We start from the raw sequence: 26036 nt of genomic DNA on the forward strand, positions 1-26036 counted from the left end.
ACAAAGGAAGTTTCGTTCTATTTGAACTTCATGTCACTCCATTAGCATATGTTCCGATACGGCGTTTTTCTGGAACTGCATATTTATTCAAGTATTATCCTGTGAAAGAGCTTAAAAAATGGTAGACCCTTACTGTTTATGTGAGGACTAAAATGATTACATTTCCTACGTGTTCCGTCCGCCCGCCACCCACTCCAATGCTGCACTTTATGCGTTATTATGTGTTCTTTGGGTGCCCTTCTGTTTCTGGTTTGCAAGCAGCCCAACTTTCTGCTTTCTTTCATTTCTCTAATGTTCTGCAAGTTCAGCATTCTCCTTGTTTTACTAGAAGTTCTCTGCACATTTTTAGCAAGCACACTGCCATATTATCTTACCAGTTTCAGAAATTGTAACTCCTGCCTGAAAAATACGAAGATGTTTAGCATGCTGTTGTTTGCTCTCAACCTTGTGCCCGCCCAAACTGCTGAGAATTGTTTGGAATATTCATTTCTGAATGCTGTTACTTTTTTATTTTCTTCATCTTATGCCTATTTGGTATTTTCAAATTGCCTTACATTATACATCCAAAGATATCAGCAATTAGTCACATTTTTTTTTTGTTTTTTGTTTGTTTTTTTTCATTTTTCTGAAGCTGGAAACAGGGAGAGACAGACAGACTCCTGCATGCGCCCGACCGGGATCCACCCGGCACGCCCACCAGGGGCGACGCTCTGCCCACCAGGGGGCGATGCTCTGCCCATCCTGGGTGTCGCCATGTTGTGACCAGAGCCACTCTAGCGCCTGAGGCAGAGGCCACAGAGCCATCCCCAGCGCCCGGGCCATCTTTGCTCCAATGGAGCCTTGGCTGCGGAAGGGGAAGAGAGAGACAGAGAGGAAAGCACGGCAGAGGGGTGGAGAAGCAAATGGGTGCTTCTCCTGTGTGCCCTGGCCGGGAATCGAACCCGGGTCCTCCGCACACTAGGCCGACGCTCTACCGCTGAGCCAACCGGCCAGGGCTCAATTAGTCACATTTTTAAAAAAGATTGATAAAATGAGCAATTTCTGGCCATTCTGAGTAAGAAAGTCAGACAGGACAAGGAAACATTGGAGAAAAGGACTGTGAACCCAGAGCAGGAAGTTTAGAATCAGAACACTGTGACTACTTCTAGCTGGGAAACTGGGAAGTCTGGGGAGGGGACTTGATGTCCAAATTCATCTGCAGTCAGACCGGGTGGTGCTGGCACGGCCCGGGCAGGGAGCCCGGTGACACGGTGCAGCAGCGGTGTCCCTTACAGTCACTTTGGGACACAGAACCACTACCCGGGCTTGTCCCCTCCACGGTTCTACTTCACTTGAGGTCAGTGGGGATCAGGTTTTGCTGTATTCATTTTTTTTAAATTACCGTTTACATTCAATATTCTGTTGTACCAGTTTCAGGTGTCCAGCACCGTGGTCAATCACATCCTTTACAAATTGTTGCCCCGATACTCCGTCCCCACCTGGCACCACACACAGACACAGGTTTTGCTATAGTGTTTTAAAAGCTCCCAAAGATTATCCTAATGTGTTGCCAAGATTGGGGATTCCTGAACTATAAAGACCAATAAATAGCATTAGTGCATATAAGCTTGATACATAAGTAAAATGCCCTTCAGAATGGCACGAGAGGCCCTGGCCAGGTAGCTCAGTGAGTGAAGATTGTCATCCCAATACGCCAAGGTTGTGGGTTTGACCCCCACTCAGGGCACATACAAGAATCAACCAATGAATCCTTACAAAACGATGTTTCTCTCTCTCTCTCTCTCTCTCTCTCTCTCTCTCAAATAAATGAATAAAACAGAAGTTGTTGGCACAGTTACTATAGGGACTAAAATCAAGCTATATAGATCTCATACTCACACTAGACAGAAATACATTCCAGACACAAAGACCTCTGGTATACAAGATAAAACAGAACAGCCTTTTCTTTACAAGGTTTCATTTTATTTATATATATGTCAAATGCATAGCTCGTTTCCCCGAGAACTAACTGCCTTGTTCAGCAGTCTGTATTCAGCACCTTAAGAAAGGCACATGTTGTGATTTATTCAGATGCGTGGTCAGCTGACTTTCCAGTCCTCAGACCTTCTCTGCTTCCAGGGGGCCGGCCAGAGCACGGACCATGGCCTACTTTGGGGAAGGGAAGGGGCCCATCCATATGGATAATGTGAAGTGTGCCGGCCTTGAGAGGTCCCTGGCCGATTGCGTCACACAGGAGATTGGAAGGCACAACTGCCGTCACAGTGAAGACGCCGGGGTCATTTGTGATTACTTTGGCAAGAAAGCGGCAGGTAACAGGAATAAAGGTAAGTCAGGGAATTCCAGCCCGCAGTCAAGGCTCAGCAGTGCTGGGTTAGTGCAAGTCCCGCCCACGGAGACGCCCCCAGGGTAGGCAGGGGTGGCTCTGCGGGGACAGTGCGCTGAACGCAGGGGCAAGGGCAAGGGCAGGGGCAGGTGGGTCACCCACCCTCCTCTCTGCAGCCCCCTTTCTTGCCCCATTTCTGTCCACGGCCTTCTCCGGCTGTGATGAGACCGTCAAAAGGGGCCGGTGTCCTGGGAGATCTGGAACTGACGTTTACTTCTTAAAAAGAAGGAAGGAAATGAAAGGAGGAGGATGAGAGAGGCTCGTCTAGTCACTGAGCTATTTTAGACAGCAGGGAGCATTTCTGAAGTGAATGACAGAAAGAAAATGACTTTCTGTAGATTTTATTCGATGAAATTTAAAAACTTAAGGAAGACGGGAAACATCCTGTTAGTGTAACACAGAAATAGATGTGTCCTACTTAAGTAGAGTTCTTGAAAGCTCTGGTTTAATTTCGGTGGAACAAATACTGTTTTACATGAGGAAGAGGAAGGCCAGGTTGTTTTGGAGAAAACTGGGTATATTTTATGAGCAGAATAGTAACCTCTTTATTTATGTGGATTAAAAGTTCACAGTTTTGATACGTTGGATTTTTGTGCATCTATATTTGAATTCCCTTCTAGCAGCTTTTCCTAAAAGAACAGTGAACACAGTGGATGTTGTTAGTACAGTTCTCTCCGAAGCTGGAGAGAAGTACTGAGCGGCTTGTGGTGCGTTGAGATGTATGTGGTTATATACATATATGTAATGAATATGATTTGGCGATCCAGTAACTTTCCTAAGTACTGATTATAATTTAGGATTACTAAATCCCCTTCAAGCCTGACCAGGCGGTGGCGCAGTGGATAGAGCGTTGGACTGGGATGCGGAAGGACCCAGGTTCGAGACCCTGGGGTTGCCAGCTTGAGCGTGGGCTCATCTACCTTGAGCAAAAAGCTCACTAGCATGGACCCAAGGTTACTGGCTCGAGCGGGGCTTACTCAGTCTGCTGAAGGCCCGCGGTCATGGCACATATGAGAAAGCAATCAATGAATAACTACGGTGTTGCAACGAAAAACTGATGATTGATGCTTCTCATCTCTCTCCGTTCCTGTCTATCTGTCCCTATCTATCCCTCTATCTGACTCTCTCTCTCAGTCCCTGTAAAAAAAATATATATATATATATAAAAAAATCCCTTTCAATAATTCAAATCCAGCTAAAAGTTACATATAACTGATATAACTAATATCACATTCTTTGGAGTATTTCTTAAGCAAAAAAACCCCATAAAAATTCAATAATTGTAAAACGCTTTACTCATCTATTTCCATGTAAACCTGTTTTAATCTGTGACGCACCGTATTTCAATTTATTTCTCCATTATTTATGTATCTGCTCTTACACCTTCCTAGAGTTGTAGCAGTCTTTACTTTGATACATTTCCATGGCTACATTGCTACAGTAGTTCAAATAAAAACATTGTCTCAGACCAGCTAGGAAGGTTATAGAATCCGGCTTATTCACACGTGTTTGGTTACTGCTAAAGACCTAGTGACTTTATGGTGTTTCAAACTCCAGCCATGGCTGTCCACTGGGATCCTTTTATAAATGAACTTCACTCTGCTTTTAAATGTCTCGTGGCAGTGGACGGCATGTCAGTGAGTGGGTCCTGCTCTCCTGCAGTCTGGTGCTGTGCCCCGGGGGCCATGTGCTCCGCCTGGTCGCTCAGCCTCTAGCGCTCAGCATTACGTCACCCCTGTCTTGGCAGGGTACACGCTGGCCTGGCTCGGAGCATTATTGGAAACTGATGTTCTGCTAATGACTTATAATTTGCAGTGTCATCTAGAAGACTCACGTCCTCACCGGTGGGGCTAAAGTATGACAGATGCCTCTGAGATCAGGGGGCCCCTTGGGCTCAGGGTGCACTCTCCTCTTGCACAGAGAGCAGTGCACGCCGGCCCTTGACACACCTGGGCTTCTCCAAAGAGCAGAACGCTCCTACACAGACTGCTCCTGAAATCACTTAGAAAACCAGCCGTGCCTTAGACAGCTTCTTCCTTAGGGCACCACCTTAGATATCTTTACTCAGCTTTTCTGGTTATGCTGGTGACAGATGCTTGTTACCCGGGAAGTTTGAAATGAGCCTAGGAAACCATCCTGGGCCAGGAGGCTGAGGACAGGCAGACCCAGATCAGAGTCACCTCCTGGGACTCACATTGCTCCCCTGGTCCGGTGCACATGGGGCTGGGAGGGGGCGGGATGTGTAAAGCAAGCGATTGTTCCACGTCCCTGAACTGCTGTGTGCCCCAGGGGAGGAGGTGCGGGCGCTGACCAGGGTGATGGGTGGACAAGGGCTGGCTGCAGAGAGCAGTGCCTGCGAGTTCTGCCTCCCCGCTTAGATGAGAGGAGTACCCCCTGATGTGGAGAGACAGGCATTTGATGTGGAGCAGGAAGCGGCAGGGTGTGTGTGTCCGCCCCAGCTACATGAGACAGTAACGCACAGCTGTTCCCCTCAGCCTTGCTCCAGTCTGTCTGCGGACTCCGGCCGCTGCACCGTCGTCGGCAGAAGCGGATCAGTGGGGGGAACAACTCGCTAAGGTAATGATTACTCAGCGGTGATCCCCGTGATACAGGAGTGTGTGTTTGTGTGTGCATACGGGTGACAGATTGGGGCTTCTCTGCTCTTCTCCGGGACGTCCTTGACTCGTTATTTTCTAATTAAACACGGCCATGCTGAGCACGTCCCTGCCCTTGGACATGATCTCATGTCCCTGCTCTATGACATGGACTTGGAGCTGGAACGGTATGTGGCAGACACAGTCCCCTCCCCCGGAGAGCCGCAGATGAGTGGGGGCGGGAGTCCTCGCGTACAGAGTGCATTTGTCCAGCCCTGACCCATCAGGGTCAGCCTCCCACTTGGGGACTTGCTCATGGGAACCAGCGCTCTGCTGACTGAATGGGCTTCGGTGGGTGGGGAGGGGACAGCAGGGAGAGCACGCATCCCTTCAGGAGGTGTGCTGGGGACTCAGCCTGCCTCTAGAGTGTTATCGCAGCAGGAGGGCCCTTTCACCCTAGACTGGGTCACTGACTTTGTGGGCGTCCTGCTCTCCTTCCTCCACGGAAGCTGACGGGGGCTCACTCTCTCCTCTCCGCAGGGGCGGCTGGCCTTGGCAGGTGTCGCTGCGGCTCAGGTCATCCCATGGGGACGGCCGACTCCTGTGTGGGGCCACGCTCCTGAGCAGCTGTTGGGTTCTGACTGCCGCACACTGCTTCAAGAGGTAGGTACCCCCTTCTGGATGGTGTAGAGGACCCTGTGCCAGCCCTTCCTGTCCCTCCCTGTCACCCCTGCTCTCCCATGTACTAGTGCCGGGGTCAGGGCCAGGTGCGGCCTTCCTCGTCTGTGCCAGCAGCCCAGGGAGGCGGGGGGTACGGGGGCACGGGGCAGAGAGCCCCCAGGACGCCGCCTGCTCCCTGCTGGCACAGCATAGTCTCGGTTTAGGAGAGCAAAGCGGGCGTTGGAGAGGCAGCTACGTTAGTGCTTCCCCGAGAATGTGTCCAGGGTGCCATCATGTCCCCAGAGAGCTAGTGGAGACCTCTGGTCACCTAATTAGGAAGGCCGAGAAGAGGGGTGCTGTTTCAGTGTTGTTGACCCTTTGGGTCTCAGGGTTTGTCTTTGATTTCTCCTTTTGTACCATCAGGAAGGTCAGGTTGCCTTTTGATTATTTTCTCTTGTCCCAAACATTTTGTTAGTCCACCATGACATCTCCCCCGTTCAGTGGAGACCAGCAGCTAGGGCCCTAGTGCTCCTAGGGGGCTGCCCGCGCTGTCCCTCCCTGCCCTGTGCTCTCGCGGTCCTGGGTCCTGGGTCCTGGGTCTTCCCGGCTGGCGCTGAGCACAGAGCACTGAGAGTTATTGAAGCCGGTGATGAGTGTGGGAGTCTCACGGTGTGCTTCTCAGTCTGTGTATTTGAAAATACGCCCAATAAAAGATATAAATAAAATGGGTACCAAAATGTTCAAAAGTTCTTCTGAGCAAAATCTTGTTTTATATTTTCTCGAGTGTGATGTCCTGTGGTCTCACTGTGTGTCTGCAGTCCTTTGTGGGCACAGCGTTCACTCTGAGCACCACCTGGATTTTAGCTCCTGTGGTCAGGCTAGGCCCGTTTCTTTATTCGCCATGGATGGATAGTTAGGCAGTTTCCACAGACACTTGTTGCAGCAGACACCCACGCATGTCGGGTCGGGTACACACGGGAGCGCTGGCTGGGTCCTGGACCACGGTGCCACTCAGTTTCACGGGGTACTCCTCCGTCACGTCCAGAAGTGACGGCCTCCATGTGGAGTACAGGGATGTGGCTGATGGCCCCTGGGTATAGCAGTGACACAGGTGGAGGCATCCTGGTTGAGTAAGCAGACAGGGAGGTGGTGTGAATCTGATCGGACGGGTTACCTGTTGCTTCCTATACCACAGAGGCTAGTGGGAGATAGGTGGTTTCTGTTCTAATATAAGAAATTTCTTTTCTTGTTGTCATTGATTTTTTATTTCTTTAACCATCGGACAGCTCAAAGCCAGCTGTGTGGTAGGAAGAGCCAGGTCAGGCAGAGCCAGCTGCCCAGTAAGGAGAGGCCAGGGAGGCAGCGTCCTGTGGGACCAGGCGTGAATGAAGGATGGTGCTGTCAGGGTTGCAGATCTGGAGTCTGGGACTTAGAAGCAGGAGAGGCGTGGAATGTGGGGTAGTGGGTTCTGTTTTACTCAGTCGGTGGGAAACCCCTCAAGGTGTTTGAGCCTTGGAAAGAAGAGGGTAGAAGGGGGGTCATCTGAAGAGGTTTGGGACAGGTCCAGGTGGGCAGAGGCACTAGTGTAGGGGTTTGTCATGTGCTTCACGGTGTGTGAGAAGTCTTCGCCATTGTGCTTGTGTGCCTTCTCCTGGAGGGACCCCGGTGGCTGGCTCAGACCCCTGTGGAGGGACCTGCGGGGAGGGGTTGTGAGACTGTCAGAATGGAGATGGGAGGGGAGGGGAGAGAAGAGGGGGAGGTGGGCACACTGGACAGGTTCACACAGTGTGGTACTGTGAACGGGGGAGGTGGGCCCGACCCCTGGGAGCCAGAGTCCTCTCATCTGTGCGTCGAAGGTCCTCATGTCCCACCATCAGGAACAGAGGTCTGCAGAGTCCGTGAAAGGCTTTCACATACTGAGAAGCTCAGAACCAGCACTGGCCACTGTGATGCTGGGGTCTGAAAAAAGGATCGAAGATCATTCTCAGTAAAAGTCAGGACCAGATGCTTGTGCTCCATGGACGGATGAGGTGGGCAGTGTGGGGTCCCGGAGGAGCCGTGCTGGGAGGGATTTCAGGCAGAATGGTGCAGTAGCATCAGTCCAGGCCGTCATCCTGTTCAGGAATCCTTGTCCTTCAAGTCTAGATGTTAGAGACTTAGGGGTTCAAGGCGGAAAGCGAGAAAGTGAGAAATTGCCCCAGAATTGCCTGAGAGGTTGAAACCTTCGACCTGACTCTTGGGTTCCGGAAGGTCTTTAGGTCTGGGGTTGGGGCTGTTTGCTCACCTGTCATCAGGGCCCCCTTGGCCCGCCCTGTCCAGACTCGCACCTCCAGCCGGCAGTCCAGTCGCCGCGTTGCTGTCTGTGAAGGGAATGTCAGTCTGTTCCTTGGCTCGCAGCGGAAGCTCCTGCGTGGTTGCTGCGTGATGACAGGCTGCGCTGCAGGGGGGGTGTGGAAGCGTACAAGCACTCCCGGAGGACACGGCGTTTCAGACGTGGAGCAGATGACCGCACGGGCTGCGCTGCCAGGGGGGTGTGGAAGCGCACAGGACTCTCGGAGGACACGGTGTTTCAGACGTGGAGCAGACAACCACTTCCATGTGTTCCTCTGAATGTCTCCCTGGTGTCCGCGCCACCGATGCGGACGGCTGATGAGAAATCAGAGGTGCAGGTCCTGACGGGATGTGGGCTGTGCTTCGTATGTAGCGCAGCGCCGACACCCTGCACATGAGGAGGGGGTGGAAATGGGTTTGCAGATGCACAGTGTCCACCCGGCTGTGCAGAGCACTCACAGGCTTCCCCAGCCTCCTGCGTCTTCAGTGCAGTAAGGTCACTACCAGGCACGAGGACAGCCACCAGTGGTTAGGACAGCTGCAGGTTTGCTCCTCTGGGTTTGGGGACCTTGGATTCAAACAGCCCTCCTGTAATCATCAGAAACTCTGACTTTTGACAAGGAGACAGGCTTGCTCGGAGCTGAGGAGACCGCCTGCCGTGCAGGGCAGAGCGGTCCTCCCGAGAGGTCTCCTCCCTTGCAGGTGTCCTGGCTGTGGACTTGCAGCCACCATAGAGCATGGACGTGCTGTGCTGTTAGCCCCCGCCCGGCCCTGGGTCTGCTGTGCACTGCTCCTGGACTCCAGGTGGCCGTGGTTCTGGTTCCTCGGCTTTCTCCGCACCTCATTCTGGCAGCGGCTGCACAGGCCCGCGCTCTAGGGCAGTGTCTGAACAGGAAGGGATACGCTGTTCTTTCCATCTGCGCTGTGTGTGTGACATGATGACAGGGGACACTGATCCCTCTCGCCCCTGGAGAAGTCGCTGTGTGATAGAGTCCTCACGTGGGAGCCCTGGAGGAGCACTGCTCGGGGAGGGTGAGCCCAGGTGCGGTGACTCGGGCCCAGCCTGGCGCTCACAGCCTGCATGCTGTCTCCACGTAACAGTCTTGGCAGGGGCGCTGCGCTGGCAGAGCGTCCAGCAGGGCAGCTCTGGCCCCCTCAGCTTGCATGTGTGTGAGGAGCCCAGGCCTGCTTGTGGGCACACACAGCAAGGGTCACCGAGGTAGCTGGGGACTCACCACGTCCGGGCCTGCCATTTCATGTTTGATACTCTCCCCAGAGCTGACTCAACAGACTTGGGTGGGCAGTACCTCTGCTCGTGGAAACTCGGAGAAGCGAAGCCTCTTGGAGTTGCCTGATGACTCTTACTCAATTGCTTGTTTTTGTTGTTTTCCACTCTGAATCACAACTGCAAGTATCTTGAGATCACCGTCTCTATGGTAATGCACCAATATAATTGAGAGGAAAATCCCTGAATATTAAACTGTTTCCTTCAGTTACTTAGTCTGTAACAAACACTATTTTGGAGGAAAGCATGTATCTAACACAAGGACTCTCTTCATTTTTAAATTACTGATTTGAGAGAGAGAGAGAGGAAGGGAGAGAGAATGTTTGTTGCTCCACTCGTTCATGCATTCGTTGGTTGATTCTTGCATGTGCCCCGACCAGGAATCAAACCCACAACCTGTTTTGGATGGTGTTTTGGGATGACACTCCATCTAACTGAGCTATCCGGCCTGAGCCAGGACTCTCTTATTTCTGTCATTCTACTGAAGGTTTGATTTCATCAAGAACACAGCTTTATCTGATTTTATCGTTTTGACTGTTTGCCTAGAAACACCGCAGCAGCTAGAAACTGCCAGAGATTGTAGCTGTGAGTATCAGAGCTGTCTAGATCCTTGTAATTAGAGGGCTGAGCCACAGAAGTCATAGGACTTTCTTTAAAGATCACCATGTGTCCCATGGTTAACACATATCCTTTGGGACCTTGTCGATGGCAGAGCTCGTCAGAACTCAGTCTTCGGTGACACACGGGTGCTCCCATCCGTCATGCTGAAACCACTTTGGAATGCGCACCGTAGGGGGCCGTGCGCAGCTCTACCCAGAAGGTGCGTCCCTCCCAGTAGCTAGGAGTGTTTACACAGCAGCTCTGTCCCTGCTGGTCACTCGCATCCACACGGGCAGCAGGACAGACCCACACCAGAGCAGCTGTGCACAGGCATGGTGTGAGAGGCTGCCGCTGGCAGTTGGGGAGTGCAGAGAGGACACAGGTTGCGACCCCGCAACCTGCATCAATGGTGCCATCTTTAATTCTAGTGACTTCTTACTGCTGTTTGCTTAACTGGAGCCTCTCGGAGGAGTCAGAAGACTGGATTCTATGCACCACCGTGCGTGCCTGCCCACGCTCGCCCGAGAGGCCGTCCAAGTCTCACTGGAGGGGAGGCAACGGCATTTCAGCAAAGCAAACAGCCGGACGGGGTGTCAGCCAGAACGTGACATGTTTATTCTAGGAACATTCCTCAATGTAATAAAGTATGTCAAAATAACAGCAGCTCAACTAGAAAGACCTTAACGTATGTTGCAAAAGAGGATTCCTCGGCATGTTTTCTTGAGTAGCCTGGGACACGGCGAGTTTTCCAAGTCCCTAGTCCTGTTAGGAGCCTCCGCCTGCATCGTCCCTGAGGCAGTCATCCCAGTGAGTGAGCAGGGAGACCTGGTCCCTGAGCCTTCCGCACCTGTGCGCGTCCTCAAACCCGCCGCCATGCTGGGATGGCGCTGTTGGGAGTGTCAGCGGGCTGGCCAGGCCCCGAGCAGGGCAGGGAGAGCTTCTCTAGGTGTCCTCCACGGAGACTAGGATGGAATCGGTTTCTGCCATGTCGGGATGAGGGGGGCTGGTGCTGTAGACTGCTGGCATCGAGCAGGTTCGTGAGGCACTTTTTCAGCAGCTGAGGTGATGGGCACAGGAACGAGGCAGGAGTGAGGCCGGTGGACAGGGGCCATCAGGGATGGGTTTATTTGTGGTCGAAGACAGTGGGGACCTCGCAAAGGGCATCTGGAAGAGCCGTTGCCGGGTGGGAGAGGAATGCCTTCGTGGCCATGGCCCAGGCGGAGTGGCACGTGGGAGCTGGGCGCCCAGGACCTCAGTGAGCATCACAGCCACACGTTCCGTCACTGCGGTGAGGTGAGTATAAGCCCCATTGTGCAGGCGGTACGCAGTAGGCTTACACAGCTGGTTCTAACGCTCAGGTTACTACAGTTCCACCTCGGATCACTTTCAAAGAGTGGAAGACGTGGCCATAAGAGTTTTTTTGTTTTGCTTTAGGTTGAACAGTATTGGAATTAAGGGACATAAAAAGTTGACATATGAAAGGAATGTCCCATAACTCAAGCTTAAAAGTTATGAGCAATACAGGAGACTGCATTAAAGATATATCACAAAATGGGGTGTGGAGCGATTTCTCTAGACCAGGGCTGTCCAGAAGAAACCTAGTGTGAGTCACAAATATAAGTCCTGTATGTAGCTGTAAATGTTCTAGTAGCCACATCAGAAGATAAAAAGACCAAGCCGGTGAAATTAATTTTAATAATATGTTTTAACTTAGTGTAACAAAAGTATTATTGTAAAATATAAAAATTGACTTATTTGATTTTCTTATTAATGATCTATAGAGATATTATGTATAGAATCTTTTTTTTCACACTAAGTATTCAGAATCCTGAGCCTCTTTTATACTTGAAGCATTCGGACTGAGCACACGTCAAGTTCTCCAGTGGACACATGGCTACTAGACAGGGAGCTCGAGGGAATTCTTAAAGCTCTGTCACAAACACACAGCGCACCCCATCAGCACCTTCAAGGGTGCGTTCACGGTTATTGTGAGAGAAGTAATACATCACTTGGGGTTTCGCTTTAAAACCCCAGTCCATGAATTAGGCATGTTGAATCTTTATAATATAGTGACAATGTCAGTGTACAGGAAGTAGCAGTTAGGTGAGAATCACTTAGTTATCTGATTACTGCCTGTGACTAGTACTTTTCACATTTCAGGGCGTGCAGCAGTTCTAACTCACACCTCCATTTTGAAGTGGAGCCCACAAGAGGGCGTCCTCCGGGTGCAGTGTGCAGAAGGCCTGCGGGTGTTGGAGAGGGGTGCTGATTTGAATGCAGGCTGGCGGGAAGTGGAGGCGATTGCTAGTCTGACAGTTGCTCCGTGGTGGGTGTGTAAGCTGGGTCAGCATTGCCGCATGGTGCAGTTTCTGAGCTGCATAAACTGCTTGATACAGTGCAGAGGTGTCAGAGGCCAATGCGGGGCCGTGAGGATGTTTGAGTTACTTACAGCTTCCAGTAGCATAGAGGAGTAAACGGGAGGTGGTAGTTCAGAGCTAGGCAGTCAGTAGAAACCACTAACTTCTCCGAATTCACCTTCAAGTGTAAGTCTGGCATCCATTGAAGACTTTCATGTTTTGGGGAGAAAGTGAAGATGAGAGCTGTCACATGTCCTTTTCCCCTGTCCGCAGTCTAGGGGGTGGTGAGCGGATGAACCGGTGTTGGGGTCTGACAGACAGAAGGGGAGAGGGTGGAGAGTTTCTGCAGAGCGACTGTGGGATCCACGCCCGGTGAGAGCGAGGTCAAAGCAGAATGAGCTCGACATGGAAAAGGTAGTGGGGTCAGAGGACGGACGTCCAGTGAGGCTGAAGGTGACTGCAGAGGCATTAATGGTGTGGGGGATGAGCCTCCATATCTCAGGGAGCCTCCTCTCGGGGGGCTGTGACCAGCTTTCCGCATTTGAAGCTCTGATCAGCTGTCTCCTCTCAGGTACGGTAACACCACGCAGAACTATGTGGTTCGGGTTGGGGATTATCACACTCTGGTGCCCGAGGAGTTTGAGGAAGAAATCAGAGTTCAGCAGATTGTCATTCACCGGGCGTACCAACCGGACAGCAGTGACTACGACATCGCCCTGGTCAGACTGCAGGGGCCGGGCCAGCGGTGCGCCAGGTTCAGCAGCCACGTTCTGCCAGCCTGCCTGCCCCTCCGGAGAGAGAGGCAGCAGAAGATGGCCTCCGACTGTTACATCACAGGATGGGGAGACACAGGTACGGGGGGCCACAGGGAGAGTGGGCTCCTTGTTGAGGTGGATAGAGCCCTGCTGAGGGTGAGGTGCATGCCTGGAGCTTGGATTCACATCCAGGGATTCTGTTGGTTTCCTGTAGAACTCCAGCCCAAGTGGGCAGAACTCCATCGGAGTTTAAGGGACTTAGAATCCTCTACTAACTCCTGGCTCCCCAGACTAGTGAGGAGACGAAGGAAGAGACTTCAAGACCCCTCCCCCCAAGGCTTGGGCCTGGCTGTCCGTAGTTTAGAAAGATTTTGCTGATGATTTTGATGTAGCTGCCCAGTCAAAGGCTTTGGAATGAGGCAGTTTGCTCCTTTGTAATGGAACCCATGGTCAACCCAATCCATGAAATGTAACCAACACTGACAACTGCACTTTGAAAGGAACATCTAATCCATCCTTCTACAGGGATCATTTCAATGAGGTGTTGTAGTCATTTCCAGCATCTCAGTGTTCACTTTATGCCGTGCTACATGAAGTCCGCTTCACATTCACCTGTCCCGTAGCCGTGAGGCAGAGGGCACCTGTAGCAGGTGCAGAACCCTGGAAAGGCATTGGTACCAGCCTGGAGGTAAACTGGACAAGGGACACACTTCCTGGGTGACGTGTAAGGTCAGGTCACCATGCCGGCCCAGGAGGCAGTCCAGCCCTGAGAAGGCGTACATTTGTGTTAGAATTATGATCACTTCATCGGGGAGGGTCAGTCCCCTTCCTGTAGACACCCTGTCCAAAACCACAGAAATGACACAGGAAGGAAATGCTGCAGAAGGTTTTATTAGGGATGAGTTATTCCCGACGAGTCAACTACAGGATAATGCTGGGGGTTTTTTGATGCAAGAAAAGGCTGTGGAGGACGACATAGTGGTCACCCACTCAGGAGCGGCATTTAGCAGCACTCAGAGCACACCATGAGCAGGAGGTGGCTGAACGAAGCCTGTTTGTACATGGGGATGTCTTGTTTCTACTCAGGAGTCCTTGTCACCTTCCATGTTCATATGTAATAGTCACATAATTAATTGTAATTGTCACATAATTAACCCTCAAGTCCGTGAAGCAGATGGGTCTTAGAGGAACGGACGTGCTGATACAAGCCAGCACGAGCACCCTCAGATTTCTCACACACAGAAGTCCCTCCCTGACACCTGCACGGAGCTGTCTCTAGGTTCCCTTTTCCTGTAGCATCTCCACATGTGCCACTCGGTCACTCTTCACACCAGGCAGCACTGAGACTCAGGGAAGGGCCAGGTAAGAAGGTGCTCAGTGCAGGCATTAGAAAGGCAGCCGATGGCACTGCCCACCATTTGAACTGCGCTAATGCCATAACAGGGCTTTGTTCCAGGACTGCTCACTCTTCACAAATCTGTTCAGTGTAGCTCTTTCTGGAGGTCTCTGGCTGGCAGCTAATTCAGATGGTTTGGTTTGGACAGGACGAGCCTATTCCAGAACTCTCCAACAAGCAGCCGTGCCCTTACTTCCCAGGAGGTTTTGTGAAGAGCGCTACAAGGGCCGGTTTACAGGAAGGATGCTCTGTGCTGGAAACCTCCATGAACTCAGCCACGCAGACAGCTGCCAGGGAGACAGCGGAGGACCCCTCGTGTGTAAGCGGCCCGGAGCCCGCTGGGCTGTGTATGGGGTGACCTCCTGGGGGCATGGCTGTGGAGCCAAAGATTCGCCGGGTGTCTACACCAAAGTTTCGGCCTTTGTACCCTGGATAAAAAGTGTCACCAAGCTGTAAAACAGGTGTCCCCAAACTAAGGCCTGCGGGCCACATGTGGCCCCCTGAGGCCATTTATCCGGCCCCGCCGCACTTCCGAAAGGGGCACCACCATCTCATTAGCCAAAAGCAGGCCCATAGTTCCCATTGAAATACTGGCCAGTCTGTTGATTTAAATTTACTTGTTCTTTATTTTAAATATTGTATTTGTTCCCGTTTTGTTTTTTTACTTTAAAATATGTGCAGTGTGCATAGGGATTTTTTTCATAATTTTTTTTATAGTCTGGCCCTCCAACGGTCTGAGGGACAGTGAACTGGCCCCCTGTGTAAAAAGTTTGGGGACCCCTGCTGTAAACCATGGAAACCTCACCAGAAAATGGTATTTAACTCATCTCTTGGAAATGGTTAATCTCCACCTTAGAGCTCAGGCAGAGATGTCATCCACTGGGGGCTGAGGTCCCTGTGCTTTGTGCTGTGGTCAAGTCTGTGTCCTCTGCTGCCTGCGAGGACCTGTGATGGAACGTTGTTCAATTCCTCAGTGTCATGCTGGTCATCCTTAGTTTGCCTCATTGCCTCCCAATTGTTTCCCTGGAGACTAAATTTATTCTCATTTGAACCTTAATCTCTTCTGACCTAGTCTCAAAGTTCCCTGGAGACGACTGTATACTAATCATGCACTAAGGCTGTTTTACCTTTAAGAACTCTTTATAACTGAAGCAATGACATAGAGGTTCAAATTAAGTGCCCAATACTACACTCAGAAATAGTGGCATTGTTTTGTTTACTTAAGTTTAAGCTCAGTGTTCTTGTTAAAGGCTGACAAGTCTTCATGCATCTGACCTTTGTATTCTTTGTCAAGTGAGCCCAAGGGTCAAGAGGTGAAGGACTTCACTGAATACCTAGACTGGAACAGGTTGTCACAGTGCATTCCAGGTTGGAGCCTGCATACCAAGCACTGTGGCAACCATGAGGAGTGTCCTAGTTCCCTCGTTTGCTACCAGCAACATGCGGAGGAATTCCAGGTCACGCAATCAAGGACATCTTCAAGGTGGAGCTCCACTTAATTTGTCCAGCTGTTCTTTAACCTATCTACTCTAGGTACTTTCAACCACTGCAAATTCCTAACTGGGTAAAAGTATGCTCTTCTGCAGTGGCCTGAGTGCCACTTGTTGACTGTGGTAACTGACTTAAGCTATCTGGATTTCCTGACTAGCCTGACGGCCCCATTTAATAAACCATTCCCTGCCTACAAAGTAGGAATACTGTAAAATCAGTTTCAATTTAACTTACCTGCCCACTGTGTGCTTAGGCACTGCATTAAGTGGCCCTGCACCGCTCCGCTCCTAAAAAGCTGGTAAGCTTTTACAGCCCTATTAGAATGGGGAAACAGGCCTAGAGGTCAAGGTCAGACAGCTGGTAAAAGGCTTTCTTTACAGCCAGACTGGGGTCCCAGAGCTGACAGTGGTCTTGCCTCCCGTGGTTCCCCTGCCTAAAGGGAAGTTTTCTCTCTGGCTCTTTCCCAAAGGGGTGAGGGGATGGCTGCCCACTGTGCCCTACGGGACCTTCTTGGTGGCACTGTGAAGCCCTTACCCAAATGTAAAAGGCATGCCGTTCAGGATACGTGAATAACCCTGTTCAGACATGTTGAGTCCTCCCAAAACTCCAGGTAGCTTGTAGTTCTACATCCCAGGAACAGATGCATAAAAACAGGTGATGAGCCCTGGCCAGTTGGCTCAATGGTAGAGCGTCAGCCTGGCGTGCATAAGTCCCAGGTTCGATTCTCGGCCAGGGCACACAGGAGAAGTGTCCATCTGCTTCTCCACCCTTCCCCCTCTCCTTCCTCTCTGTCTCTCTGCCCCTCCCGCAGCCGAGGCTCCATTGGAGCAAAGATGGCCAGGGCGCTGGGGATGGCTCCTTGGCCTCTGCCCCAAGCGCTAGAGTGGCTCTGGTCGCAGCAGAGCATCGCCCGCTGGTGGGCGTGCCTGGTGGATCCTCCTCGGGCGCATGCAGGAGTCTGTCTCTCCCCGTTTCCAGCTTCAGAGAAATACCAAAACCAAAACAAAACAGGTGACAAGGTCAGTGGTTAAAGAGACTTCTGCACCAAAGTGTCCTTTTGGAAATCCTCAGCTTTGTAAGCACTGGTGCTGATGTAAGGTGCTTTGCTTTCTAGTCTACCACTGTGCGGGATTGCAGCACTGCAGAGGAACAGGAACACTTTCCTAACAGCTCATGCGCCTGCTCCAGTGCTGCTTTCACACATCCCCATCTCGAGATGAGGGCTACAGACCAAACACCTGCACAAGGGCTCGGGAAGATGTGCTCGCAGGTAGAAAATTTAAATTCCCCAATACTTCCTCCCAGGCCGCCCTGTGATCCAAGCGGTGCTGGTAACAAGCAACGTTCACACTGAAACCCTAACAGGTGGCACACAGTTCCCTCAACTGTGAAGTAACTGTTCATAAAATATGCCTTTATTCTAGCTAGTTTGTTAAATGTGTGACTTTTGTAAGATACAGATGTTCCGTGCACATTTGTATAAATAAAGTGCATAGCTTTCCATCTTCTGCAGTTGCCTTCATCTTTCTTGTGTTGTAAAGTGACTGCTCATCCTTGGGGATCACCTCGTTTTCATGACCAGCTCCCCCAAACACCTTACTACTCACACTGGCTGCTAACGTCAGACCACCAGCAGGTAGTCTGCTCGCTATTACCTTAACCCCCTTCCCACTTACTAATTCGTCAGGGCACAGCGAATGTCTGGACAAAATCAAGCAGTTTATTTCACAACAAGGAAGTAATTTATTATCTACTTAAAAAAAATAACATTCTCTATCCTGAAAATACTGATTCCCCCCCCCCCCAGAACATTCTTTTGTTTCTATCAATTATCTGCCACTCAATCCTGGAGCTGCCAAGATTTGAAATCCCGTCTGTGCTGTGCACTGCTGGAGGCCACATGCGACTTCACCAGGTCACTGGACTTCTTGGTCCCTGCAAGAGAAGGACAGTCTCATAAAACTGATCTGTGCACGTAAATCGGAGCAGAGGTCTCAGCAGACCCTCCAGTTACTTCCCTTTTAATTGGCTAATCCTCCTTTCCAATTGCAAAACGGGCCACTTTTGGCCTCCCGATCCCTCTGCAGTAAGACTGACTCAGAAATACGAACAAAAAGGAACGTACCTTCTGTTTTCCATCACTCACCGGAAGTTGCAACTTCAACTTCGTAGAAACATTGCAAAAAAACAGGCTTGGGCGCGCAATAACCCGGCCCCCTCCAGGTCGTCAGGAGAATGTTACTTGTGTAAGTCAGAATCTGATACCAATTAAATGGTGACAGCTTTGCCAATAAACAAGAATATGCTCTTCCATGGCTAGGAAGGGAGGCTGCCACAGCTGACAGGTCCCAAAGACACATGGAGATCGACTGCCGAGAACCAGGCGGCAGGCAGGCGGTACTCACCAGGCGGCCCACGCCGGTGCCCTCGGCGGGCTACAGGTGTCCCGTTCAGCGACCTCCCGACGGTCAAGCGGCCCCCACGGCGGACTCGCAGGCTGCACTCAGCCTCCGGGCTTAGGGTGCATGCGCGGCGCCGGGGGCTCAGCGCCTAGGGCGGCACGTGGCGGCAGCGCGACCTGAGCCGGCTCCAGGTCCGCGCAGGTCTCCTGGCCCGCGGGCTTCCGAGACGGCCTCGCCCTGCCAACTGTAACGCCCCCGATTCTGCTGCATTCTGACTAAGTGACCCAAGTTCTGTCCTGACCTTTAGCATCCAAGACACAACACTTAACAAAAACTGCCTGCAACGCTCGCCGGAAGAGAAAGGCCGTTCGCTTCTGCGCACGCGCTCTTATAGAGTCGATGACACAATCCAGACGCGCCGCGAGGGGCGGGGCCTGCGCGATGTCTCCTTCCGCCCCGCCCTCAGCCCCACCCTCAGCCCCACCCTCTACTTCCTGTAGGCTTCCAGCTTTTCGCCCCACCCCTGCGCACAGCTGGGCGGCTCACTTGACCTCTGATTCGGACGCATGCGCATATACTGGAGCACCGAAGTCCTCGCGAGACCTGGAAATCCGAACGCTCGCGGTCGCCCGCTGATAGAAGGTGAAGAGATTGTTTCCGAGCACTTCAGGGTAGTTACTGCACAGTGGGTTGGAAGTTCCCCGCGTGTGCACCTTTTGATGGGTTCATTCATACGGGACGAGCTGGCCTGTGTCTGGAGCGCCCTCCCTCCGCTTTCCTGCAATGGCGGCCCGTCTCGCAGGTGCGGGCTCGGATTGGCGGGCTGCGGGGCTTGCACACGGCCCCTGGGATGGTGCCCTCGTGTGCAGAAACAACCCCGTGTGCAGGGCGGCCCCTTGTGCAGAAACAACCCCGTGTGCAGGTGCCGCGGTGTGCATGGCGGCCCTGTGTGCAGAAACAACCCCGTGTGCAGATGCCGCCGTGTGCAGGGCGGGCCGTGTGCAGGGCGGCCCTGTGTGCCCGTGCAGGACTGCCAGGGCCAGGGGAGGTGGGGTGCAGATGTGTGGGGACACTTCCAGTGCCGGGCACGTGCTTAGTAACTGCCCGCTTCCCGCTGTCCTGGATCTCCGGGCCGGCCCGCCATGGTTGCGCGGATCCGGGCCGGGGCTCCCCGCAGTGGGCACAGACCCTCTCGCGGGCAACCGCGCTGTCGCGGGCAACCGCGCTGTCGCGGGTTTCAGGGGCTCGTTCCTGCGGAAAGCGTTTCCGTGTGCGAGAATCAAGCCGGCTGCGGGCTGCCCTACACCTTGTCTTACTCCGCTGGCTTCCGGGGACGAGTGTGGATGCCGAGTCGCGTGTGTGGGACTCCGCTCGGGCCGTGGTGACAGTGACTGTCCCGGGCTGGCGCTGTGTCCGCCGGGTCGCGCTCTCTCTCCGCCTGTGGACCGAGCCCCTCTCCTTGGTCTCCAGGTGTCTCCCGGTCTTCTCTGTCTGAGTCCCAGTCTCTTTTTGTTCAGCCCTCCCGAGGCTGTGCAGTCAGGGCTTCACAAATACATTTGGGGGAAAAGGGTCCAAGCCAGCGGGACTTACCATCAACATACTTAGCTATAAACACTTACTGGAGATTTTCAAATGGGTGTTTCCAGTGGGTTAAGGGGCCAAAATGCCAACGAATGAGAGGGAGACAGAACCCCCATATTTTGTGTGTGCTCTCTTCTCCGTCCTCGGTTCCCACCCATCCTTCCTTTTTAAAAACTGAGCTATAATTGACATGGCATTCTGTTAGTTTCAGGGGCACACCTTAATGAATGGTTGATACTTTAGATATTGTGAAATGATCACCACACTGAATGGAGTTAAACTCAATCCCACAGATAGTTACAATTTTTTTTTTTCTTTTAAGAGGACTTTGAAGGACTACTGTCTCAGCAGCTTTCAGATATACACGATACAATGTTATTAACCACGGTGACCGTGCTGCACGTCGCAAGCCCAGGACCTACACTGGTTTTGTAATGAAGTTTGTACCTTTTGACCCCTGCACCCCCCACTCTCCACCACTGGTCTGTCTTCATCTGTGAGCTTGCTTTTCAACTCTTCTGTACCTGTGAAACTATTTACATATAAAGCCTCATAGAAAAAGCATCCCCAACATTGCCTACTGTGATAGTAGTTTCGTTTTAAGCTATGCTGTCATAATGGTCTCTATCTACTAAATAGATGGTTTCTACCTACCTAGTGTGGCATTCGTGGCCAAGTTGGCAATAGATTGGTGGGGATTTGAGATCCAACCTGGTGGATCTGTCCACTGTGAAGCCAAATCTTTTGAGACTTAGAACACTCAGGAGAGTTAATGTGGTATCGTAGGAGAATTAAACATCAAGTATAATTAATGGCTGGCTTAAGGAGCCTGAGCAGGTGGTGGCGCAGTGGATAGAGCGTCGGACTGGGCTATACCAGGTTCGAGACCCCGAGGTCGCCAGCTTGAGCGCAGGCTCATCTGGTTTGAGCAAGGCTCACCAGCTTGGAGCCAAGGTCGCTGGCTCGAGCAAGGGGTTACTCGGTCTGCTGTAGCCCCACGGTCAAGGCACATATGAGAAAGCAATCAATGAACAACTAAGGTGTCGCAATGAAGAATTGATGCTTCTCATCTCTCCATTCCTGTCTGTCTGTCCCTATCTGTCCCTCTCTCTCGCCTGCCCTGGGTAATTCAGTTTGAATTAGCAGACACCTTTGCACAAATCATTTTAATTACAGTTTATAAAGCTGCACAAAAATGGCTTTCTCGACAAAAAGAAACCACTGAGCAGAGAAAGACAAGGTTTGCTTCAGTCGCAGAGCAAATGCGTGACTCTCTCTGTCTCTGTGACAAAAATAAAAAAAATTAAAGGATTTCAAATGTAGCGTGTGAGGTGAAGCTGTTAGAACAAATAAGATGATGCCTGGACTGAGTTTCAGGTCTGCACGCGAGACTTGTACTGAAACAGTTCATTATAGAACACTTTTCAACTGTGCTGCTCCTCCCTACTCTCTCTCCTGTGGTTCTGGTGTAGAGACTGGTAGTCATCAGAGAACCAGAAATAACCCACCTGCACATCACTCCCAGTAACGTCGAGATGAGCAGGAGAAAATGTAGTCAGGAAATAGCCTGTGGGCTTTGTTTCACTTACAGTGCTTAGGGAGCCGGACCGTGCCACAGCCGTGTATTAGCCTTTGGATTAAGACGGTGAGCATGGGCCTTGACCGGTGGCTCGGTGGAGAGAGCATTGTCCTGAGCGTGGATGTCCTGGGTTCGATTCCTGGTCAAGGCACAGGAGAAGCACCCATCTACTCCCCCACCCTGTCCCCTTTCTCTCCCTCTTCCTCTCCTGTGGCCAGTGGCTCGATTGGTTTCAGCATGGCCCCAGGCACTGAGGATAGCTTGATTGGTCCAAGCATCGGCTCAGAGGGGTTGCTGGGTGGATTCAGGTTGGGGTGCATGTGAGAGTCTGTCTCACTATCTCTCTCTCAAAAAAAAGAATAAAAGAAAAGACAGTGAGCACTTATTATCACATCATCTGTGGGTGGTGAATGCACGAGCAGCTGAACCATCTCTATCTCGTGAGGTTGCAGTCGGGAGGTTGGCGGGGTGGGGGGCTGCTGCAGCCTCTTCCACACTGGCTCCCGCACATGCGCCTGGCACGGTACTGCTAACTGGGTCTCCATGGGGCTGCTCACGTGTCCTCAGGGCATGGCAGCTGCCCGCCCCCAATCTGAGTGACCCAAGAGAGGAAGTCCCAGTTCTTTGTGGACGACCTGGTCTGAGAAGTTACATGCTGCCACTTGTCGGAAGTGAGTTACTGCGTCCTGATCACCCACTCGCGAAAGGAAACTAAGCTCTGCTAAAGTGCAGACAGAAACGCCTGTTGCCAACACAAGTTAAAACTGCCGTGGTCAGAATGGATGAGATGGTGTGCAGCAAACACACCATCCAAAACCATTGTGGCTGAAAACAACAAGGGCTTGTTTCTTGACTCAGGCTGAGGAGGACTTCGCCATGTGTAACGTCTCCGGGCCACACCTGTTCCTACAGACTTCATTCTGCAGCGACGCCTGTCACACAACCTCATAGTTCATGGATGAGAGCGAGTTGTCTGGCCAGACCACGTCGAAAGGGCGGGGAATTGGAGCCCCACCGTGGGCTTAGAAGAGGGGAGTCAGAAGTAAGGGTGAACGGCATCAAGGGTTTCTACAGCCGCCATGTTGTAACCTTTTTTTTTATTTACTAACTTTTATTTGCCTTTACGTCACTGTCACCCTACTAATCTAAGGCGATGAGACTGACCTGTCTCCTTCCTTTCCAATCAGCTGAGCACCTTCCTGAAGGATTGCGTTTCTGAAGCACTGTTTTCTCCATGGGAGCCACCTGCTACAGAAAAGAATGACTCACCCGCTGATTATCCCGGGAGGGCGTCCCGTGTGTGTGACACGTAGCATGCTTGTCCCGGCGTCGTCCATGCCATCTCACCTCGCAGACTAGATTTCCCATTCTTCCTCTTCCTCCAGGAAGGCCAGTAGGTTCCTGTTTGTTCTTTTTTTTTCTTTTTTTTTCATTTTTCTGAAGCTGGAAACGGGGAGAGACAGTCAGACAGACTCCCGCATGCGCCCGACCGGGATCCACCCGGCACGCCCACCAGGGGCGACGCTCTGCCCACCAGGGGGCGATGCTCTGCCCATCCTGGGCGTCGCCATATTGTGACCAGAGCCACTCTAGCGCCTGAGGCAGAGGCCACAGAGCCATCCCCAGCGCCCGGGCCATCTCTGCTCCAATGGAGCCTTGGCTGCGGGAGGGGAAGAGAGAGACAGAGAGGAAAGCGCGGGGGAGGGGTGGAGAAGCAAATGGGCGCTTCTCCTGTGTGCCCTGGCCGGAAATCGAACCCGGGTCCTCCGCACGCTAGGCTGACGCTCTACCGCTGAGCCAACCGGCCAGGGCTCCTGTTTGTTCTTTATGGGAATCTTTCTCCCAGAATGTCAGTGTATGTATCACTCCCTGCCTTTTGTGTCATCCTTAATACTAGTCTTGTGCCTTATTTATTTATTTATTTATTTTAATACTGTTTGTGAGGCCGGTGGCTGAGGCCAGGCAGGTCCACACTGGATTCGAGCAGATGGCAGAGACACTTCAGAGCCAGAGCCTCACAAGGGCGGAGGAGCACACAGGGGAACCGCCTCTCAGGCAAACAAACAGCAAAACGGCCCCTCCCCGGGACTGGCGGGCAATCCGCAATCTCTCCTGAGCGCAAGCACCTGCAGCCTCACCCAGGCCACACACACGAGGTGCTGCTACACACCCACGCAGCATTTGGGCAGAGTGCTTGCAGCCGGTGACCCCATGAGCACGCCTCACACAGCCGTCCCACGTTGTTCATCCATCCATACTTAGTGAGTGCCTACGAGATGCCAGGCCCCGTTCTTGGTGTGAGGGCAAGAGCAGTGAACAAAACAGTCAAGAGTTTCTGTCCACAGAGTGTGCGTTTTAGTGGTGAAACGTGGACCGCCAACGTGTGTCTGGGCGCAGCACCAGGAGGGGACTGTCGGTATAAGAAGATCAGGTCCCAGGTGCCATGGAGGAAGCTGGGCGCATGGGAAGCTGCAGGGTGACCCAGGATCCCTGAGGAGGGCTTGGGGTCTGCACTGACCTGTCCCGGGGCCCAGGGGCTGCACTTGGACGACAGAGGAGATCAGCAGGAGAAGCAGGTCCTGTGTCACAGACCTAAGGTGCCGACGTGGAGGGGGGATGTGGCGGCTGTGGAAGACAGCACAGACCCGCCTGGGGCCCCCCAACCTGCCTGGGGCCCCTGCCCTGCCTAGCAGATGGGCTGGCACAGAAGGGACAGCTTGCCGGACCTGCAGCCTGGCCTCGCGCCCTATCTGCCCCTGGAGCGTGAAGAGTCAGATGCCGCCCACTCCCGTCAGCCAGTCTCAGGCTGACAGCCCCACGCTGGCCTGTGGCTCACCCAGGAGGGCAGTGGGGACATAGCCCTGGCTCAATCAGTTGTGGGAACCTAGGTCACCCCCCATAAGTAAGTGATATGGTGGAATCACTATGTCTTGTGGAGGAGAATGAAGCAAGGGAGGAGGTGAGAAGTATTTGGGGGCAGAATGGAAATTTTAAGTGTTGGGGAGGGGCTCACTGAGAAGGTGCCCTTAGGTCAGAGGCGGAGGAGGTGAGGAGGGGGGCATGCTGATTCCTGGAAGGAGAATATTCTAAAGCAGGGGTCCCCAAACTTTTTACACAGGGGGCCAGTTCACTGTCCTTCAGACCATTAGAGGGCCGGACTATAAAAAAACCTATGAACAAATCCCTATGCACACTGTACATATCTTATTTTAAAGTAAAAAAACCAAAACGGGAACAAATACAATATTTAAAATAAAGAACAAGTAAATTTAAATCAACAAACTGACCAGTATTTCAATGGGAACTATGCTCCTCTTACTGACCACCAATGAAGAGGTGCCCCCTCCAAAGTCCTGAGGGGGCAGGATAAATGGCCTCAGGGGGCCGCAGTTTGGGGACCCCTGTTCTAAAGCACTAGTGTGTCCCAAGGGCCCACACCGGTGCACTAGGCAGCTTTTTACAAGGCTCCCTACGGTCCTCATCTCCTGCCCATCCCCCCACATGACCGCCTTCCCTTGAGGGGCAGGATGATGAGACGTCACTCCTGAAATGACATTGAGAAGGACTCTTGACTTGGGTCTGCCCACTGCTTCGCACCTCTGCTCTCTGATGAAGCCACTTGGTAGATGGGAGAGGCCCCTGGCCCACACCCCATGGGGCCTGAGGTTGCCAGGCTGGCCGCGAGGCCAGTGAGCTTGGTAGTGGATCTCTGAGAAGACCGGAGCCCACCCGTTGGCGGCAGCCCATGGGGCCCTGAACCAGAGACTGCTGCTGAGCCAGACGGGGACCTGTGACCCCAGAGAGTGTGCCAGGTACGGCTGTTCAATCAGTCAACGTGGGGAGACTTGTTATCCAGCCATTGACAGCTCCTGGACTAGGCACGTTCGAGGGGCTGGGAGGGGATGGTTTGGCTAAGCAAAGACGAGTAGGAAGAGAGGCTGGAGGGGGAACCGGCTGCTGTGGGCCTTCCAGTTGGGGTGCAGAGCTTGGGGTGTTTCCAGAGCTGGCTCTGTGGCCCTGGGGAGCTCTGAGTAGAGGGGTGACAAAGTCGGACCCAAGATTTCATGCTCTTTCTCCAAGCCCCGTGGATAGGAGTCCCAGCCTGGCGTTGGGTTAGGGCCAGAGCAGACACAGGAGAACGGTGTTGGCCGAGGGGTGCCAGGAGGAAGCCAGTGATTCAGCTCTGGGCATGTTTTTGCTTAGAGTGGACAGTATTTGGTGACAGACTGGCTATGGGCCTTGAGATAAATGGCTACAGGAGGTGGGACAGTGGCCCCAAGGCCTTTAGTGACTTGGGTTACTTGCTGAGCCCTGGGCACCTGCAGAGGGCGGGGCACGGGGTGAGTACCCCGAGCTCAGTGCTGCACGCAGTGAGTTTGATACCTTTCAGACATCGGGTGGAATTGTGCAGCAGTGAGCTCAGGTCCCAGGGAGGTGTCTGGGTGGGGGACAGATGTGGCAGCCATCACATTAGCTGCACTCAAAGATGTGGCCCTGCGCACTCCTAGCAAGGGACCCCTGTGGCTGGAAACTGGGATTGAAGCCTGAGCCCCCGGGCACAGGGCAGGGCAGGAAGCAGGGAAGGTGGTGACAAGAGGGAGGGAGGGAGGGAGGGAAGTCGG

General features: G+C 52.5%; 1 protein-coding gene, 1 long non-coding RNA gene and 1 other non-coding gene across 3 annotated transcripts in view; 1 reads left to right on the forward strand and 2 right to left on the reverse strand.

Moving 5' to 3' along the window:
- Positions 1–17360, forward strand: part of PRSS12 (serine protease 12) — a 59743-nt gene extending 42383 nt beyond the window's left edge. The window contains exons 7-11 of the mRNA XM_066233954.1: positions 2119–2324; positions 4879–4960; positions 5518–5640; positions 12782–13062; positions 14510–17360. Coding sequence (XP_066090051.1) covers positions 2119–2324; positions 4879–4960; positions 5518–5640; positions 12782–13062; positions 14510–14817 — 1000 coding nt within the window. The 3' untranslated portion in view covers positions 14818–17360. The remainder of the gene's footprint in view (positions 1–2118; positions 2325–4878; positions 4961–5517; positions 5641–12781; positions 13063–14509) is intronic.
- Positions 14734–18682, reverse strand: LOC136307241 (uncharacterized). The gene is made up of 3 exons (XR_010725905.1): positions 18258–18682; positions 15167–17787; positions 14734–14811 (listed from the first exon to the last, which is right to left on the reverse strand). It is a non-coding gene; the product is annotated as an uncharacterized lncRNA (long non-coding RNA).
- Positions 18086–18216, reverse strand: LOC136321194 (small nucleolar RNA SNORA24). Its single transcript, XR_010728477.1, has one exon. It is a non-coding gene; the product is annotated as a small nucleolar RNA SNORA24 (small nucleolar RNA).
- Positions 18683–26036: the final 7354 nt, after the last annotated feature.

The sequence above is a fragment of the Saccopteryx bilineata genome, chromosome 1 (assembly GCF_036850765.1).
Source record: "Saccopteryx bilineata isolate mSacBil1 chromosome 1, mSacBil1_pri_phased_curated, whole genome shotgun sequence".
NCBI classification, from domain to species: domain Eukaryota; kingdom Metazoa; phylum Chordata; class Mammalia; order Chiroptera; family Emballonuridae; genus Saccopteryx; species Saccopteryx bilineata.